We start from the raw sequence: 20,056 nt of genomic DNA, 5'->3' as shown, positions 1-20,056 counted from the left end.
GCCCTTCAGATCTACTTTCTAAACCCCTTTGGGATCTGTGCAACTCAGAAACTCCCTGCCCGCTGCCCTCTGGTTTCAACCATGCTCACATCACAAAAAACTTTAATGTAATAACAGCCACATCTGCTGGAATGGGACTGAGACAGATTTCCCACCGCTTTCCCATAAAGAGGCTCTAGAGAAAGCTTGTTGTTCGTGCATTACAGCAGTGTGAAAGCATCATAGGATCATAGAGTTGGAAGAGATCCCAAAGGCCATCAAGTCCAACCCTCTGCAATGCAGGAACACATAATCAAAGCACTCCTGACAGGTGGCCATTCAGCCTCTGTTTAAAAACCTCCAAAGGAGGAGACTCCACCACACTCTGAGGTAGTCCATTCCACTGTCAAACAACCCTTACTGTCAGGAAGTTTTTCCTGATGTTTAGGTGGAATCTCTTTTCCTTCACCTTCAACCCATGACTCCTGGTCCTAGTCTCTGGAGCAGCAGAAAACAAGCTTGCTCCCTCATCAACATGACATCCCTTCAAATAGCTAAACAGGGCTATCATGTCACCTCTGAACCTTCTCTTCACCAAACTAAACATCCCCAGCTCCCTAAGTCTCTCCTCGTAGGGCATGGATTCCAGACCTTTGACCATTTTGGTTGCCCAAAATGGTATGAGTTGGTAGAACTGTCCATGAGTTGATAGAACTGTCCATATATTCAAAAAGCAGTACTTCAAAGTCCTAGTATTTTCCCACACTGTGCTCAAGTATTTTTTTCCTCAGTGCTCCTGACTGAACTGGGCAAAGTCCTCCATGAAATGTGTGGCTTAGCTCCCAGTTACCTTGATGAAAGAAGCTCTAGAGTGTTAACACAGAGCAGCCTACCTTCAGTTCTTTGGCTCCACCAGAAGCTGCTGCCTGGGAGATACTCTGGAGCTGCTTAATGCGTTCACTGAAGTCAGACACCCACTGGATCACTGTCATACCAGCAGGCACCGTGTAATGAGACCAGCTCCGGGGCAGAATGCCTACAGAGAAAGTACAAGACTCTTTACGCTGTGAACTAGACAAAAACCATGCCAGTCTCAACAGAATGGGATTCTCCTACGACTTATGGCTTTTCAACAGTGGCATTCAGCACAAATGGGTGTAGATCTTGCCCTTAATTTCACATTTACATATCAGCTAAAATGAAACCAAAAGTTCTCAATTGGGTCAGTTGAAGCAGTGCAAATAGCTCACGGGCCTATAATTAAATCTGGCCTCCCTGGCTAGTATTTGGATGGGAGACCTCCAAGGAACACCAGGGGCATGTTGAAGAGGCAGGCAATGGCAAACCACTTCTGAACATCTCTTGCTCTGAAAATCCCAACACAGTTGCCAGAAGTCCACTGTGACTTGATGGCAAAAAAGAAGAAGAAAAAAGAAGGGAGATGATGCAAACTTCCATCTACAAACGCCATATGCTGCAGTCAGAGTTGAAGAGCCATTCAAATTTACAATGGAAGTATTCACCAAATCTATAGAGCAGTAGTGGCATAATGGTTAAGAGCAGGTGCACTCTAATCTGGAGAACCGGGTTTGATTCCCTGCTCTGCCACTTGAGCTGTGGAGGCTCATCTGGGGAACTAGATTAGCCTGTGCACTCGCAACACACGTTAGCTGGGTGACCTTAGGCTAGTCACAGCTCTGCGGAGCTCTCTCAGCCTCACCCACCTCACAGGGTGTTTGTTGTGGGGAGAGGGGAAAGGAAAGGAGATTGTAAGCCCCTTTGAGTCTCCTTACAGGAGAGAAAGGGGGGATATAAATCCAAACTCTTCTTCTTCTATTCAAAGTAGAGAATCTGATCAGGCTACCATATTCAGCCGCTAGAGGGCACAATGTCAAGTTTCTGATCTGACAAATTTAGTTTTAAAAGTATATTAAACCCCCTGCCTCAAGACTCTACCTTCTTGCTTCCTTTGTTCAGGAGGTTCAGTGCACACCCACCTTTCACCAGCTCGTTAATAAGGGTCCTCAGGTAATTGGTTTGCTTCTTCTTGCCCTCGCACACTTGAACGACATCTGCCAGGTCTTGTCTGACGTCTTGGAGGAGTTTGGCTCCCATCTTGACTTCTCTTTCAAAGAACCTGAACAACGGGTCCTTGATTTGAAATGTGAGGAAAAAAGATTTAGTTTGCCGAGTGAGAGGGTCCCTGAGACAAGGAAATCTGGTATATTAGCTAGAACAGGGGTAGGGAACCTGCGGCTCTCCAGATGTTCAGGAACTACAATTCCCATCAGCCCCTACCAGCATGGCCAATTGGCCATGCTGACAGAGGCTGATGGGAATTGTAGTTCCTGAACATCTGGAGAGCCGCAGGTTCCCTACCCCTGAGCTAGAAGGACAGCTAAACACAACTTCTTAGAAAGCTTCGGCCAGGTTTCAGCTTTTGTACTAAGCCAAGTTGTACAGCAGGAGAGAGAGGGAAGAGAGGGAGGAGGGGGAGGGGCGGTATGCAAGGGAAAGGGAGTGAGGGAGGGGAGGGAGTAAGGGGTGGCATGCAAGAGAGGAGACTGCTGTACGACTCCTGTGCCAAGAATCTCCTGAACAGATTCTGTATCGCCCTTTTCCTTGCTACTTCTTAGCCTAAAATACACCAGCCCCTTAGTGAGGGACGTTTCTTACCTTAATGTTTTCCACAGTACGTTTCAGGTGATTCAGAGTTTGTGGAATAACATGGAGCCAGTTGGAAGCTGTGGTATGCAGGGTCCGCATCCAGGCTGGACGGCCATCGGAGGTGGAGTCTGTTCGCGCCTTCTTCTCGGTCTCCGCGTAGGCTAAGTCATCCTCATCTTCTAACATTTGCATCTTCAGCATTTTACTGATCATATCGATACCTAAAAGCGAACAAGTGTGACATTAAATGGAAAGATGTGGACACCTACTCGAAGCGGTTTTTAGGATATGACGAATTGTCTGGCCATTTTAAAATAATTGCTAAGATTCCGGGATGATTTGCAACATCTAAGCAAAAACTGAAGTTTTTATATAGCCTTTTAAAGGTTCACAGCTTCTTACAGTACAGGGATAAATGCGGCATTCATGTACTTATCAACACCAGGTGTGGGCTTATTAACTGGACATTGTTGAGTTCAACTCCGCATGTCATCTCTTTCTAGAGTCAGCCCTCTTGTCTATGTTCATAAGATTTCCACAAGTTTCCATGTACCACTTTGTGTTGTAGCTCCAGTCAATAAAAATTCACCCCACTTTAAATAAATCCAGCAACCCCTTAAAGCTATCAAGCTGAATTTGACTACGCTGGTTTGTTAAAACACTGTGAATCCTTAAATTCCTTTGAATCAAATATGTAAAATAAATCAAGTTCTTATTGCATTCGTAAGCATTTATGAAATGCAGAACGTTGGGTGGGTTGGATTAACCTGTTGACCTCAAACCATCTGATTCCACTCAGTGTAATGTAGTGGTTAATAGCAGGTGCTCTCTTATCTGGAGAACTGGGTTTGATTCCCTGCTCTGCCACTTGAGGTGGGGAGGCTTGCCTGGTGAACAAGATTAGCTTGTGCACTCCAACACATGCCAGCTGGGTGACCTTGGGCTAGTCACAGTTCTTTGGAACTCTCTCAGCCTCACCCATCTCACAGGGTGTTTGTTGTGGGGGACGGGGAAGGGAAAGGAGATTGTAAGCCCCTTTGAGTCTCCTTAACTGCTTCTGCTGTTACCACGACCGCTGCTGAGTGGATACTTCTAAAAAAAAAGGGGGGGGGGATATATTTCCAAACTCCTCCTCCTCTTCTTCTTTAAACAGGATCCTTCCCAGGTTCAGTCCATGCCTTGTATGAACCACCTCCAATAACTATACTGCTCAGGGACGCAAAGCAACCTCTTGCTGAGACTAATTTGGACAGGGTGGCAGAGCTGTGGTCCAGGTTGGAGCTCTCTCTGCATGCCTCCCCACCCTCTGGGCCTTCTTTGGATTCCCTTAGGCATCTATCACCCATAAGGTGGTTGCTAATGATGATCTCTAACCTTAGAAGAAATTGGGAGTTTTGTGTCCTTCCGTGGAATGCAGGTGGATCGGGGCTCTAAGGGCAAATCCCCTACACCTTTTTTTGCATAAATTGTTTTTTGAACATTTGATTGTAATCAACCGCAACAGAAGAAGTAGAGCAAAGTAAGATTTTTACCCTGGGTGGTGAGAAGAACTTTTTCGGCGTTGTTTGGCAAGCCCAGCCAGGACGGAGTCTGGGTGTCCGGCAGCAGCTCCACCCACTGGACAAATTCTTCACGCCTGTCAAGTCGCAACAGCAGGGAACAATTAACGTCATCATGGAGACATCGCTGAGTTTTGAATGCCCACTTTTGCGAGGCAGCCCAGCCCACCTTTCCTTCTAAAAGGGAAACTTGAAATACCTAATTCCATCTGGCATCTGAATGTCTTTGTGTCCGTCCACCTTACAAGCCAACTTGAATTCGCTGTCAAAGCTCAAAGTGGTGAACAGGCGCTCCAGGAAAGTGTTCAGCAAGCGCTGGTCAAATTCGTTATCGATACGGCCACCGTAAATTGACTGGGCCATCAGAGTCTTCAGAGCAGACCATGGGATCTTGTCGGGTGAGATATTCTGTCGGCCCTGGAGATGCAGACAGCTTTTGTTGTAGGGGGAGACAGTAAAGGCTACAAGGACTATGTTACTACAAGACATTTTCTGCCTGTGGGTTTTGGCGATTCACTAAATGAACAGTACTGAGGGTTGGCAGCGGCCGTCTTCTGGAGCAGTTTGGTTTTCGTGTGCTTTTTTACCTTAGGCGGCAAGTCAGCCATGTTCTTCGCCAGTGGGACAGCCTTTGTCAGCGTGCCCATGGCCTTCATTGCAGCCCTGGCTTCCAGGAGGCAGTTGCCATCGTCCTCAGAGAGAAAGTTGGAATTGGAACTACGCCACATAAGAAGAGGCTCCAGGGGCAGGGGTGAGCCCCCTGATGGGTCCGAGAAAGGGAAATGGTAAAAAGGGGCAAAAAGGAGAGACCAGCAATCCTGGGAAGGGTTGGAATGTGGTGAGAAGAGAAGGAGGAAAAAGGAATAGAAAATGTGCCAAGAGGCAAAAAAAAAAAAAATAGGCAGGGTGGAGCAGGTAATCCAAAAAGTGCTACTCCTCTTGGAGGCAGGAATCAAACTGGAGCAAAGGGGATGGTTCCACTTCACAGGAAGAGGAAGAAAGTTCATTTCCTGCCTCCCCGATGGGAACCACTCACAAGATGTCCTCTAGCTCAGGGGAGAAGCCAATCTATTCTTTATCTCAAGAAAGCCAAGCATGTTCTTAGGCAATGGTAAATCAGTACATTTGCCATTACTTGCCTTAGCTGTGTCATCTAGCCATGTATCTATTGTATCGCATGCAGATCTTAGATCCGATTCACCAAATTCGTATTTTTTGGACCAGCCCAGAGGAGCATATCGCAGACGTTCTTGAATGATGGCGTGGAACCACGCGAGGAGGAAATAGAGGCGAGCACGCTCGTTTGGTGACTAGACAGGAAAAACACAGAAGTTTACTCTTTCACGCTGCATGCAATGAAATCAAGACTGACAGTTGGCTATTCTGGCGGTGGATTAAATATATCCCCATCCCCAGATCCCTGTTCACAAGGGGGAAACCCACAACCTTACACTAGATTTTTTAAAGGCAAATTTAGAAAACAAGCACAGCCAAATAAAGGTATTGCACATGAACATTTGGGTAGCACAGAGACTTCAGAAATGATGTAAAGAAATAAGGACCAGATGAATCACCATTTTCACAGGTTGTTGAGTACAAAGGTTTCAGTAGCTGCCAGATCTTAGGTCACTATGCCATGCTCTTCCTGCCTTTGCTTTCTTAGGTGACTGACACACAGACTAAGGATCAATGCTTTTCTTTGTGTGCAGCAGAGTTTGTGCCACTATAACCAAAAGTTTACCTTGCACATTCTGGACACGGGAATGCTGCTAAAAGTTCTCAGCATGTTGGCCTTCACACCAGGTGGTGGCTCAAATACGAAAATTCGGCCAGCACGTAGCAAGTTCACTGGCACCTGAACACGAAATAAGTCACTCCGTTATTACTGAGAAACTCTTTTCAGGACACGCTGCAAAATACTCTGCTCTTTCCCTGGCTTATATCAACTTAGAAGTCAGCATGGCTTTAAGTAGAATACTTTAACAAGTTTAACTTTAGTATCGGGTGCCTTCATTCTTCGAACAAGGATGAAATTATAGATCAAGATCACAGCATTATTAAACAATACCTAAATATTTAAAACAGTTTAACCACGATGAAAGTTGTATTTCAAAAGCCTGTTACTAATTTGCTGCCCCCCACCCCCCAAAATTAAAAAAGGGAAACTATGTGTAAAATTAGTTGTACACAATGAATTCTTGATCATTTGAGCTTAGTGGAGATTTTGTCCAAGATCAAGAAATCCTTGATCCATGGTGGAGAACCTTTGGCACTCCAGATGTTATGGACTTCAATTCCCATCAGCCCCTGACAGCATGGCCAATTGGCCATGCTGGCAGGGGCTGATGGGAATTGTAGTCCATAACATCTGGAGTGCCAAAGGTTCGCCACCACTGTCCTAGATCTTAACATACCTTAAGTAAATTCTGTGAAAAACATAAAAACAGCCAATTTGTAAAGAAAAAAAGGCTTATTTTGTGCCTGTTTATTTTAAACATATCCCTGTCAGAGGAGTAAGCCTTTCAAAATAGTCTGCTATAAAGAAATCTGGGAAACGGCTGATTTTGCCAGCAGCAAGCAACTTACTTTGGGAGTTATCTCCATTGTCAGGAAAAGCCTAAAGCACGCATGAGGCTGGAGGGAATGGAGCTTCTTTTCGAGCTGCATCAACCACCCGGGGGCCAAGTGGACGTTCTTCAGCATGACCCACCTGGAACAGAGGAAAAAGCAGGCAGGTGAGAACGAGGCACCAGATCTGGCTCTTGTAAGCCAAACAGCCCTGCAGGCACAACAGAACCTACCTGCCCGATTTCACTGCTGTATTGATGGCCTTGTCCGCTTGGTTGAAACCTTCAGCAGAACCTACGGGCATTAAGTTAGGATATAAAGTCAGAAACTGCACGTTAACCTTTCACGGTATTTTGAAAAAACAAACATACTGAAGGGTTTTTGGTTTTGTTTTTTACCAATAGCAATGGAAGTTATCTGCGTATTCTGCTCAGCAGCAAGGTCTTCAACGTGACCGCTGGCGTCATAGCCGGGCACTGAGCACATCAACACGGGAGTGTTTGGTTTCACCTAAGATCCAAGGGAGCAGAGTGGAGAAGAATCAGTACGGGTGGCTTTGCTTTTGTCATCATCCACAACAACAGAATATCCCTTTTCTCCTTCTTATCAGACTGCTCAGGAAGTTTGTTTCTTGCAATACTAGGATGGAGGGAAACTCTTCCGTCTGTTTTGTGCAGCAGCAGGGCTGACGTCCCTTTTGTTACCAGAATATTCTGGGGATGGGAAGTGCTGTCAAGTTGCAGGTGACTTGTGGTGACCCTGCAGGGTGTTCAGAGAGGCTGAGCGAGTTCTGAGAGAACTGTGATCGGCCCAAGAGTCTGCCACTCTTAACCACTACACCATGCATTTGCAGAGGCCTTCCTTTCATGTTCCAGGGCAATCCCTTATATTTTCAATGGAGCCTGCAGAGACGGAACGAAGCCTTGACATTCCTCTCTTCCCCACTTCCCAAAATATTGGTTTGGCTTACTAGCCAGTCTGTGTGCACATGGCCACCAACCATTCCCAAGACCCAGATGGGATGGGGCAAAAGAGTCAAGGATCTTATTTATGTTGGGCTACAAAGATTTAAGGAATAATGAAAGTGCAGAATAAAAGGAGAATTCAGGGGAGGGAATGGATGATATTGGGTGTCCTTCAAAGAAGAAGAAAAGTTGCTTTTTATACACCGATTTTCTCTACTTTCCCCTCCCCACAACAGACACCTTGTGAGGTGGGTGAGGCTGAGAGACTTTGAAGAGAACGATGACTGGCCCGAAGTCACCCAAGCAGGTTTCATGTACAGGAGTGGGGAAACAAGCCCAGTTCTCCAGATCAGAGTGTGACACTCTTAACCGTGACACCGTGTTGGCTCACTATGCCACGCAGTTCCCCCTGATGAACTGGCATGAAGACGTTTTGGCCACGGCATGCTATAGAAACGCCCACTTGCCTCAGTGTCTACAATGTTCGCCAGATCCAAGGGCTGCTCCATAATGGACATGAAGTTCTCGCCAAGGTTGGTGGAAACAAACTGGTGCGCCATGGCCAGGAGACGGTCGGGGCGGAAAGCCTGGATCAGGAGCAAGCGGTGGATGGCCTGCCCGATGGGGGCTGATGAAGAAGGAAGGGTGGGGTGGTCAGAGCTTGACTTAGCAAAGCAACTGCCTGCTTTGCCCCCCTCCCCATCCCCACTTCAACTTTAAAGCAAAAAGTTTCCATTTATATTTTACAAATATGATGGTGATGGAAAACGCTCTCAATTCACAGCTGACGTATGCCGACCCCTGGTGGGATGTTCAAGGCGACAGACGCTCAGAAGTGGTTTGCCATATTGCTTGCCTCTGTGTCTGACTCTGGTATTCCTTGGAGGTCTCCCATCCAAATACTAGCCAGGGCAGACCCTGCTTAGTTTCTGAGATCTGATGAGATGGGGGCATTTTTAATCCACTCCAGTGCAGCTTACTGGTGCAGTCACATGAATCTTGGATGCAGCTGTGAATGCATCCAAGGAATTTGTACCCTGCACCTGGAACCACTTATGGAGGACTAAGCAGCGGGATCTTGCAAGTGACAGTTGCCTCACAGACTGATCTTGGAAGCCACACCTCTCTTGTTCTCCAACAGCAAGGGCCCTCTTCCCCTGGCAATCGGGACCACATCTGTTGAATTGCTACCTTGCATTTATCTCTAGATCCACGATCTGCAACCTGTGGCTCTCCAGATGTTCATGGACTACAATTCCCGTCAACCCCTGCCACCATGGCCAATTGGCTGACGGGAACTGTAGTCCATGAACATCTGGAGAGCCGCAGGTTACAGACCCCTGCTCTAGGTTATTAGCCTTTCCGGCAAAAGAGAGCCACGTGATGTGGGAGAGCTCTTCTGAATAGGACAGTCATGGTTGCCAGGGAACAGCGAGCTGCCAATCAGGTGAGGAGAAAGTGGTCTGGCGACCTGGCCTACCACTTCTTAAACACAAGGTTTCCATTTCAGTGCTCAAAACAGAAAGACCATGAGGGAGTAAAAACAGAGAGGCTTGAATTATTCCATGCTAGCTTTGTTCACATCAATGTGTCTTAAGCAGTACAGTAACATGGGAGGGCAACATGGAAGGATTATGTGCATTTCTCCGCCTGGTCTGAGAGTTCCCCGAGTACTTGGAAGTAGACAATTTCATCCAGAAGAAGAAGAGAAGGTTATGGATGAACTTACTTGCAGGCTTGTCTTCAGTCCAAAGATAAGGCACAGTTTGCTCCGGGGAACTGCTGTCAAGCCAGATGCAGAATTGCTATTGATCAAGTACAGGCAAGAAGGTCAGTTTTGATGCAGCAAAAACAAAAGTCCTTTCTATTAGATCAAGAGCTATTGGCAATTTCCTAACGTGGCAATGACTGCTGAAGCAGGAAGCGGATGTGCTCAGTCACAGAGAGGCATTTTGCTACCAGGTCTGCAGGTCAGGCAGCAATGGCTACCAAGTGCTCGGCCCTGAGGGAAAGCACCACATGTGTGAATTGATCCTAAAAAGCTAATGCCAAACCTTGTATCAAAATGTGTCTCTGTGCGTCAAAAAACTATGTTTTGAAGATGGAGCAAGCTTGTTTTCTGCTGCTCCGGAGACTAGGACACTAGTAATGGATTCAAAGTGCAGGAAAAGAGATGCCACCTAAACATTAGGAAGAACTTCCTGACTGTTGGGGCTGTTCGACAGTGGAATATGCTGCCTCAGAGGGTGGTGGAGTTTCCTTCTTTGGAGATTTTTAAACAGAGGCTGAATGGCCATCTGTCGGAAGTGCTTTGACTGTGTCTTCCCGCATGGAAGGGGGATGGCTCTTCTGGTCTCTTCTAACTCTATGATTTTAAAAGCAGTTCTCCTGTCTTTGAAGAATGGACTTACGTCATCAGCCTGTACTTTGGAAACCAGGTCCCTGAATGAAGGAAGGAAGTTCAGCCTCATCATGGCTTCCAGCTGCTCCACAGTCAGGCCACTGATCTTGGGGAGAGACGTGTTGCTGAGAACGATTTCTTTCCCTCTTAAGAAGTGCTGGAATTCTGCGTCGTAGGCAGGCTCCCTTCAATCGAAAACACAAATCTTGTGTTGAGAACAAACAACTCCTTCTGCACTTTTGTGTTCAAGGAAAAAATAGCACTTCCAGCTCCTCAACAGAAGAATCAAACTCTGTAGCTGTCTGAATTGTGCAGTTACGGAGGAAAAATCCAATCTGAACACTGCACTTGGAAGCAAACATGCCTAGTGCCACTCACAGCTCACTTTGTTTTGGGTAGGGGAAACCGAATATGTGAACATCAACCAGTGGAGGGAATCTTGTTTCTGACTCCCCCCACCCCCCAAGAGTAAGATCTACTCTAGAGCTGTGGCGATGCTGAACTCCGCGGCTTCGTGTTGATGTGTTTGGGGCTGTGTAGGGATGGGTGGAGGAAGGGGAAAGTAAGGATGGGGTATGAGTCTGAAATTGTGTGCATCGAGGAATGCTGCTGTAAATTTCATTGTGCGTGTACAATGACAATAAAATGTTTATGCTTATGGTATCTCCATGTCCTGGAAGCCAATCACAAACTGAAACTCTCTGTGATGAATTAAGTGCCAGATTTTGTCACGTGGGCTCCCACTACAATAGAATTCAGTTGCATGGAAATAGGGAAGCTTATGGCAACTTTACTATATTGAAGACTATCCAGAGAATCAGAATTGAAAATGCACCCCCACCCCCGCACACCATTAATCAGAGCAAAATGAGGACAAACAGAGGAAGATTATACCTCTTGGTTATAAAATGCAAATGGCCCACTCAGGCAGCCTTGAACACACATGGGAAGGGAGGAAATCGGGGACGGGGCGGGATAGAAATTTAAAGTATAAATAAATAAAATAAATAAATAAAATGCTTTAAACCCTTCAACACCTACTTGGTTTGCTATTCAAAACTGTCTACACAACACAAGCCTTTATTGGCATATAAAACAGGACAAAATTTTAAAACAAAACAAGGTTAAGAAATACAGTTAAAATTACTAATTTCCAGTATAAAATTTGCAACAAAACTGTCTAAACCACTTTGGTACGAGGATTTAAAAGGACTGTACAACTGATTTCTCTTGAACATTTTATTTGTTTATTAAGTCGTAGTTTGCCTCTCTGAGATTCAATACTAACAACGGGAAGTCCAGTTTTGAATAGTGAAACTGAACATAGGTTAATTGGTTAAATTCCCCTCTCCTTTCCTACCATGCCCCCAAAGCAAATTGTAGCATGGTGTGTGTGTGTGTGTGTGTGTGTGTTTTGCCATCAAGTCTCCGCTGACTTGTGGTAACCCTACAGCAAGGGTCTGCAACCTACGGCTCTCCCGATGTTCATGGACTACATTTCCCATCAGCCCCTGCCAGCATGGCCAATTGAACATTTGGAGAGCCGCAGGTTGCAAACCCCTGGCCTACAGGGTTTTCAAGGCAAGCAACGTTCAGAGCTGCTTCCATGTCACATCCCCAGTATTCCTTGGAGGTCTCCCATCCAGACACTTGTCAAGGTCGAGGCTGGGACTGTGTGACTGGCCCAAGGTCAGTCAGCAAGTGTCCATGGCAGAGTGAGGATTCAAATCTGGGTTTCCCAGATCCTAACCCCACACCTTAGTTACTACACCACACATTTTTTTTAGATAGCCAAAATGAATGATCTTCATCTCGCCTGTTCTTGCCCTCAGTTTTATTTCAACTCAGCGGTTTTATTTCAGCTTAGCAGATAACCCCCTTAAAATCAGAACTGTATGTTTACCCAATAGTGCCTTTCAGTTTAATCCTTGCCAACAGCATAGCAAAGGTGATGTGATCCTGGTGGAGCATCCCACGAGCCACTCTATTGAAAGCCACCTATCAATACAAAAATGAGAAAGTAGTTCAGCAGGCAGCAGAGGCGGAGCACTCATGGAGACATGTGGGGCCACATGTCCCCGGGCACACACCAGCTGGTCACGTGGGGGGTGGAGAATCACCCCCATACCCCTTTCCTTGGCCCCGCCCCACCAGACTGCTCCTTCAGCCGGCGGCCCAGCCAGGTAAATGGGGCACGGGGTGCGGGGCAGCCTGGCGGGGCTGAGGGGCACCCAGCAGCGACCCAGCCAGGTAAGGGGGGCACGGGGGCCCAGAGCAGCTTTTGTCCCGGGCACCATTCCACACCCCCCAACGCCTCTGGCAGGCAAGCCCTCTGTGATGGATTCAAAAACACTTTTGGCGCATGGTTTTTAGAGCATGAAACGCGTCTACTGAACCTGGAAGAGATCCTTTGTGATGATGGAAAGACGCTGGGTATGGTCAGTAATGCCCTTCAGATTTGGGTTCTCGTACAAGACGTTGTGATAAATGTCCAGGAAAAACTGGAGAGAATACTGGTATAAGAAGTGAATCTGAAAAATAAAAGTTAAACAACAAAACGTCGTCAGATAGCAAGGAAGGAAGGAAGGAAGGAAGCAGGGTGTTGCTGCATCTATTTGTTGATTGATTTATCATAAAATATTTATTAGCTCCCTTTCTTCCTTCAGGAGCTCAAGGGGGCTTACCGTAATAATAAAATAGATTACATAAAGAATATAAAACCAAAATTTAAAAATCACAGTTTAGGGCTGTTATAATCAAATGGAGTCCCCCCCAAAAGGTCCTCTCTCTCGTGCCCACTAGACAAGCTTCTTTGATCGATGGGACAGCAGGGTACTGTTTTCCCGTGATCTTAATTCCCAGGCAGGAACATAAGGGAGAAGACGGTCCTTCAGATGCCCTGGTTCCAAGCCATGTAGGGCTTTAAAAGTCAAAATTAATGCCTCAAATTGGACTCAGGAGTGGACAGTAGCCAGTGCATTGGTTGTAACATCAGGGTCACATACTCTCAACAGCTGACCCCAACCAGGAGTCTATCTGCAGCGTGCTGCACTGGTTGTAGCTTCCAAACACCCTTCAAGGGTAACCTCAAGTAGGGTGTATTGCAACAGTCCAATATTATGGTGGATAGATCTGACTGACCCAGGAACAGATACAGCTGAAAGATGGGCAGGTATGCAAAAGAACTCTGGAGCAAAACAGCTAGGGTTTGCCAGGGTGACTGCTGTGTTGAGTAGCACTTTGAAGCGGCAAACCTGGCTTTTCAAGGGGCGAATAACCCCATCCAAGACACGAGAGGCCTGAAATTCCTAGACTGCCCTTCTACTAATCCAGAGGATCTTCTTCTTGTCAGGATTTTTCAGCTTGTTCGCCCTCATCCAGCCCGTTACTGACTACAAGCCCTGGTACACCCAGGTAAGATTTCCTAGAAATGTTGTGAACTGGTAGAGGGAGAAGTCATCCCCCCCATACCTGTTTGAGTGACTCCATTGTGAAGTAGATACTGCTGCAGGCGGTAGAAAGGGGAAGATACTGCTGAGACACGGTCTCCACTTCTTGCATGACAATGTCCGTTTCCTCGACTTTTCTGGTAACTTCCGCCGCTTCTTTCTTCAGGTTCTCCAGTGTTGTTATGATGGTGTCATCATCCAAGATCCGCCCCTTCACTTCATTGAGGGCTTGCAGGAGAGACTTTTCTAACTGCCGCAGACGCAGCTGGAATTCACCTTTGAGGATAAAAAGAGTGCCTTCAAGTTTAATACAAGCCAAACAGTACAAAATTTGACATTTGTACATCTTTTGTTCTTGCTTTATACGTTTATCATTTTTCGTCCTGCTGCCGACATACAATATTAAGTTTGTGATAGCCACGGCAAAAGAATGCTCAAGATTTGATGTCTCAATGTTGTACCTTGAAGTTTTAGGAGATCAGAGCGTTTCTCATCCACATCTGGTCTTTCTGCTTTCAGCACCTCATTCAGGCACTGACTCTGCAAGCTACTGCGAGTTACGGTGAAATTGACAAATGTCACACGGGAACAGAGATCAGGTGGGAACTCGACCTACCAAGACACAATGAAACAGTGTCACCTTCCGGAAAGCCTTTCTTCCCCCTCTATTCTCCCACACAAACATTTGTTCCTTACTGTTGGGTCCCTGGTAGAGAGGAAAATGACAAAAGAGGGTGACAAGTCAATATCCTGATCTCCCAGGGTGATAAGAACTCGACCGCCAGTTCTCCGGACTTCTCGGTTCAGCACAGGATTCAGGACAGGGTCATAACTCTCCACATCCTAGAAATCAGAGAGAAAATACGTCAGCAGAATACAGATGAAGTGTAACTCTTGAGCTAGCAACAGCAACTACAATCCACAGATGGGCCAGAATCCAAAGCATGACTTTAGGATCCAAGAAGTGACCCAAGGCAAGCCTTCATGCAATTTCACAAACTGTCGCCATAATTTAAAGAGCAACGTGCCACGGACTTCATGACTATCAACTGCCCACCAATTCAGTGACTTATGCTCGCCTCTCCTTGAGCTGGATTGAGACAAAGTTTTCTGCTAAAGGAAGGTAGAACTCCTTTGCCTCTCTTCCTTTCACCTCAGCCTCCTGATTTCCCTGAAATTCTGTTCCTGGGGGACGGGAATGGAAAAGGAGCAAATCCTTTTCTGCAGTAGGAACGGAGAATTAACAGATATTACGCTTCCCCTTCCATTTGTGAAAAATTCTGCTGGATTCAGTCCACTGGCTTCAAAAAGCATGCAGGCTTCAAAAAGCACGCATCATACAGTGCGTAGTTAGAAGGAAGCAAAGGAGCACCTATGTCATGGATTGCATGGGCTTTGAACAACTGACCACAACACACACTTGTATTTATTAACACCTGGCTTGGTTTTATTAGAGGGAAATAACTGGAAAGTAAGCTGCTAATGGAAAAGCAGCACGTAGCTTCATCTCACCTGGACAAGCAAAGGATTCCCAAACCGCAAGGCGCTCTCCAAGTTCTTCCTGAAAGCATCATCCAAGAAGCTGGTCCGAGTTATCTTGCGGTCCTTATATTCATTCATGATGAATTCTGTAGCTTGGCCAGAGGGATCGATGATCAGGGGATACCTAAAAAGAGTGTAAAATCACTTACAAGGTTAGTTAAGTTTTAGGGAGCCCTAAAAAGGCCCTGACCTGGATAGCCCAGGTTAGCCTGATCTTGTCGGCTCTCAGAAGCTAAGCAGATTCAGTCTGGTTAATATTCAAATGTGAGCCCATCAAGGAGTACCAGAGTTGCTATGCAGAGGCAGACGATGGCAAACCACCTCCATTAGTCTCTTGCATCATAAGTTGGCAAACCACCTTGGTTAGTCTCTTGCATCGTAAGTTGGCTACTACATGACATTTTACACACACAAAGAAAGTTTGCTCCATGTATGATAAAAATGCTTCTTTTCAAGATATGGTGTCAAGAAAGAATTCATTTGGTTTGCCGTATGGTCTAGTAAAAGATCCTTTTTTCCCCTTTTCATAGGCTCCAGAGGGTTTAGAAAGCAGGTGATTAATTGGGAATCAGTCTACTATCTCTCCAAGGTGTTTGTTAGAAGGTATGCAGTCACCTTCATTCATCTGTACCAGCTGGAACTGGTCAGCTAGAGAGACTAATTGAAAAGGTTTCAATTCAGGAGGACTAACTGAAAAGGTTTCAATTCAGTTTGTGTTAGTGGCTCTCTCAACATTCCTGGGCAACAAGTTCCACAAAATAATGCTGGGACAGAGTACTTTGCTGACATTTGGATAGGAAGCTCATGCAACAATCTAAACATTTCCAAAAACATTCTTGTACCAGAAAGTTTGGACAATAACAATAAATGACAGAAGTGATCAAGTACTACCGTGTTTTCCCGAAAATAAGACCTACCCTGAAAATAAGCCCTAACATGATTTTTCAGGAATTTTGGAGGAGGCTTAAAATATTATAAGCCCTACTCCAAAAATAAGCCCTACCGGTAGTTACAGATCAGGATGGTGTGATCCAGCAGGTGTTCCCTGCCAATGAGGATGAAGCTTGCATAACACGTGATAGAGAAGCAACGGGGCTGCCAAGAGCCCGCCAATGAATTGTGAAGGTACCGTATTTCCCCTAAAATAAGCCCTACCCCAAAATTAAGCCCTAATGCATCTTTTGATGCAAAAATTAATATAAGACCCTGTCTTATTTTCGGAGTAACACAGCACTTTGTGGCAGTTTTCTGGCCTCCAGAAAAGTCAGAGATACACATAAAAAGTATAGAGAGAGCAGCAAGAGTACCTGTTAAATCGCTTCAGCATAATAGCGTTTTCAGTGCACAGGTCATCAGCAGGTAGGGAGCTTGCCTGCCAGCGAAGGCGTTCATCTGCATTGGACAGGTATTCGGTCCTTGCGATGTCTGTGCGGAACTGTGGACCAAGATTTGCTGCGATTCAGTAAAGCAATACCAAAGAGTCGATGCTTTACAGCTCAGAAAATCAATCCTGCTTTGTTCAGGTTACATGCTAGGTGTGACTGGCCATTACCCGTGAAAACAAAGCAATCCTGTGCAAAGATATTGTTTAGCAGAAAATGTGTGATTGGCTGTAAACCAGGCCCACTCCGTGAAATGTGTTTCATAGGAGATGCGGTTTTATCAGCCAAATGTTTAGGTTGGGGTGGAAACCCAAATTGCTCAAGCAGAGGCGGAGCTACTAGGGGACCGGGGGGTGCGCATTGCACCAGGTGCATGCCTGGGGGGCGGGCATAACCCCCCCTGCAGTGCCCGCAAGCCCCCACACTTACCTTATTGAAACAGTGCAGGCTAGAGAAGTGGCCTGTTCCTTTCGGCTGAAAACGGCCTGGTGGGAACTGCAACTACACATGCGAGTCCTAAAGTCTCATGGGAAGTATAGTTCCCACCAGGCCGTTTTCAGCCTGAAGGGAACAGGCCACTTTTCCAGGCTGATCTAAGGTAAGTGTGTGCGTGTGTGTGTGGGGGGGGAACTGCGCCGCAGAGGGGGAGGGGCAGAAAGCACAGAGTGTGCACCGGGCACACTCTTGCTCAGCTATGCCTCTGTGCTCAAGTACCCCCAGATCTTTTGGCATTGCATACAATTGTCTGAAGGCACATGATGATTCAACTCAGGCTAAAGCAAATCCAGCTGGTTGGATATGAAATGTACATAAGCTGTTCTGAGGTTGAGAGTGGAAGAATGGATGCCAAGCCTTCAGGTGAACAGCAGTGCTTGCTTTTAAGATCTAGGTGGGATAGCTTCTTACCTGAATATTTGCTTGCTGCAAATGGTGAGACCAAGTCGTGAAGAGGTTTTGACGCATTTGTTGGTCAAAGTAACCGGCGTAAGCAATGAAAGCTCCCGAGAGCAAGCAGTCTCCTGCAATGGTGGACATCTGGTTCTTGAAGGTTTCACTCGTTTTCTCCCATCTTTCACGTTCTGCGGACAGGCTCTTCAAGAGAGCTGTGCTACGGTTTACCTGGAAGCAAAACGGGTCAACAGGGTTAGGGAAAAAGCTAAATCAAAGACCCAAAGTTGGGGATATTTTCCCACTAAGTAACCCTCTGACCAGGTTTTTAAGAGTTTGAAAAACAAAACATGTTGTGGGGATTGGGAGGGGCAGATGTGGCAAAGTGTCACCAATGAAAGGAGCTTTGGCTTTTGTAAGTTTCTACCCCCCAAATCCTGTTGGTCTCTGAAGTGCTGCTGGACTTGATGATTCTACTGCAGACTAACATCACTACTCGCCGAAACCGAAAACATTAACTTTTTTAAAGCCATAGAATCGTAGAGTTGGAAGGAGCCATGCAGGCCATCTGGTCCAACCCCCCTGCTCAGTGTACGACCAGGATGCAGGCTCCCTGACAAGTGTTTGTCCAGCAGCTGCTTAAAGAGAGGGGAAGCTCACCACCTCCCTAGAGAAGAAGAGTTTGGATTCATATCCCCCCTTTCTCTCCTGTAAGGAGACTCAAAGGGGCTTACGAACTCCTTTCCCTTTCCCCCCCCCCACAACACCAAACACCCTGTGAGGTAGGTGGGGCTGAGAGAGCTCTGAAGAACTGTGACAAGCCCAAGGTCACCCAGCTGGCGTGTGGTGGAGTGCACAAGCTAATCTGGTTCACCAGATAAGCCACCTCAGTTCAAGTGGCAGAGCGGGGAATCAAACCCGGTTCTCCAGATTAGAGTGTACCTGCTCTTACCCACTACACCACGCTAGGCAGTCGATTCCACTTCTGAACCATTATTCCTGTAAAACTTTTTTCTAATATCCAGCCAGCATCTTTTAAAAAGCATTTCTATGTAGTTTTAATGCCCCTTTAAGTTCAAGGAATCCATTATGCATGGGGCTTGATCTTATCTGCTCTCCTATTTAATACCTCCTCCTGACAAAACCTCCCTCAGACATCGCTGGCATCTACACGGGCAGTGCCCTCTTCTCCCGTTTTGACAGAAGGGCAGAAAAAGCTGTTAAGGTCTAACCTGCAGCCCTCCAAATCTTTTGAACTTCAATCAATGATAGGATATATTTTGTGAGGCCATAGAAATTGTAATTTTGAAAAATCACGATGAGCACAAAGAAAATAAAAGTAACAGTCCAAAATTTGGGATGCAGTAAGTGCCACAAGACTGACTAATTGAAGGCAGCCTAAAAACCCAGGAGATGAGCACCAAGCACTCATTATCAGTTCCTTAGTCACATAAGAACATGAATAATGAAGGGGAGACTTAATCAAAGAGTCCTGACCGGGCCCAAGTTGGCTCGAGCTCACAGGTTTTCAGAAGCACAGCAGGGTTGGCCCTGATTAGTATCTGGATAGGAGACCACCAAGAAAATTAGTACTATGTGGAGGCAGGCAGTCAGGCAATAGCAAATTACCTCTGGATATCTCTTGCCTTGAAACCCTACGGTGTCCCCATAAACCAGCTGCAACTTGACAGCCCTTTCCACCACCACAAATTAAAGGTGTATGTTAATCAATAACGATACTGTATTTTTAACATTGCAATATGATTTTTTTAAAAATCAGTGGCACCAAAGATAAAAGCCACTCATTAATTCCAAGAAAAGCTAAGGAAACAAAATGTGTGTTGGGGGGGGGGAATGGGGTGGGGGTGGGCTCTTACTTTTGCTTCTACAGCAGCCAGGTCTGCCTTAATAGCTTGAGCTTCGGAAATCAGCACGGCATACTCCTCCTTGTAGCGGGCAATGCTGGCCTCCAGGTCTCTGATCATCTGCTCCACTTCGTTAGCCTTCTGCTGGTTATCTTTGGCATCATCCTCCAACTTCTGCAGCTCGTTCCGAAGGGGCTCCACCCGTTTCAACATGTCGGCGTAGTTCAACTGCAACACAAGGAGGACACATCAGCCGTACGCCCAAGAACGTCTGCTTCCTGGTCCCGAGCTTTGAGGTTCTGTAAACGACTGTGGGGCTACCAAAGGACTGCAGAGTTAACCACCAAGACTGGCCCACGCCAAGCTGTTTTCTGCCCCATCCCACCACTTCCAAAATATGACAGCATTTTTACAGCACTGCATCATTCCCCTTCCTGTGACCCAAACACCACGAGGTACTTACTTGCACCTTTTGCTAAATTAATGCACCAAAAATGTATAATGAACTGTTCCAACATATGGTGGCTGCTGCCACAGTTGTATTTGCAGCAAGATGCAAAGCAGACCATGACCCAGGTCTTACAGAGTAGACTAACAAACAAATGGAATAATCAACAATGGTGAAGCTGATATCTCCGGTACACAAACACATCATGTACAGAGGAAAACTGATTTTTTTTTTTGGAATGCTTAAGCCAAAGACTTGGCTAACTGGGACAACAAGGGTGTCATGACCAGAGCTCCCTGTCACCTCAGGGACCTTCCTCGGGTCTCAGATATTCTCAACCTGG

General features: G+C 46.2%; 1 protein-coding gene across 1 annotated transcript in view; it reads right to left on the bottom strand.

Moving 5' to 3' along the window:
- Positions 1-20,056, bottom strand: part of DYNC1H1 (dynein cytoplasmic 1 heavy chain 1) — a 75,878-nt gene that overhangs the window by 2,680 nt on the left and 53,142 nt on the right. The window contains 22 exon segments of the mRNA XM_048484636.1: positions 873-1,015; positions 1,977-2,130; positions 2,656-2,867; positions 4,179-4,282; positions 4,405-4,622; positions 5,345-5,515; positions 5,947-6,060; positions 6,792-6,915; positions 7,007-7,067; positions 7,172-7,283; positions 8,206-8,366; positions 9,468-9,543; positions 10,150-10,324; positions 12,043-12,137; positions 12,536-12,670; positions 13,611-13,864; positions 14,050-14,200; positions 14,285-14,431; positions 15,101-15,254; positions 16,438-16,565; positions 17,419-17,631; positions 19,278-19,493. Coding sequence (XP_048340593.1) covers positions 873-1,015; positions 1,977-2,130; positions 2,656-2,867; positions 4,179-4,282; positions 4,405-4,622; positions 5,345-5,515; positions 5,947-6,060; positions 6,792-6,915; positions 7,007-7,067; positions 7,172-7,283; positions 8,206-8,366; positions 9,468-9,543; positions 10,150-10,324; positions 12,043-12,137; positions 12,536-12,670; positions 13,611-13,864; positions 14,050-14,200; positions 14,285-14,431; positions 15,101-15,254; positions 16,438-16,565; positions 17,419-17,631; positions 19,278-19,493 — 3,318 coding nt within the window.

This window comes from Sphaerodactylus townsendi, linkage group LG02, assembly GCF_021028975.2.
Source record: "Sphaerodactylus townsendi isolate TG3544 linkage group LG02, MPM_Stown_v2.3, whole genome shotgun sequence".
In the NCBI taxonomy this organism is placed as follows: Eukaryota; Metazoa; Chordata; class Lepidosauria; order Squamata; family Sphaerodactylidae; genus Sphaerodactylus; species Sphaerodactylus townsendi.
This window is presented reverse-complemented; position numbering and strand designations above follow the sequence as displayed.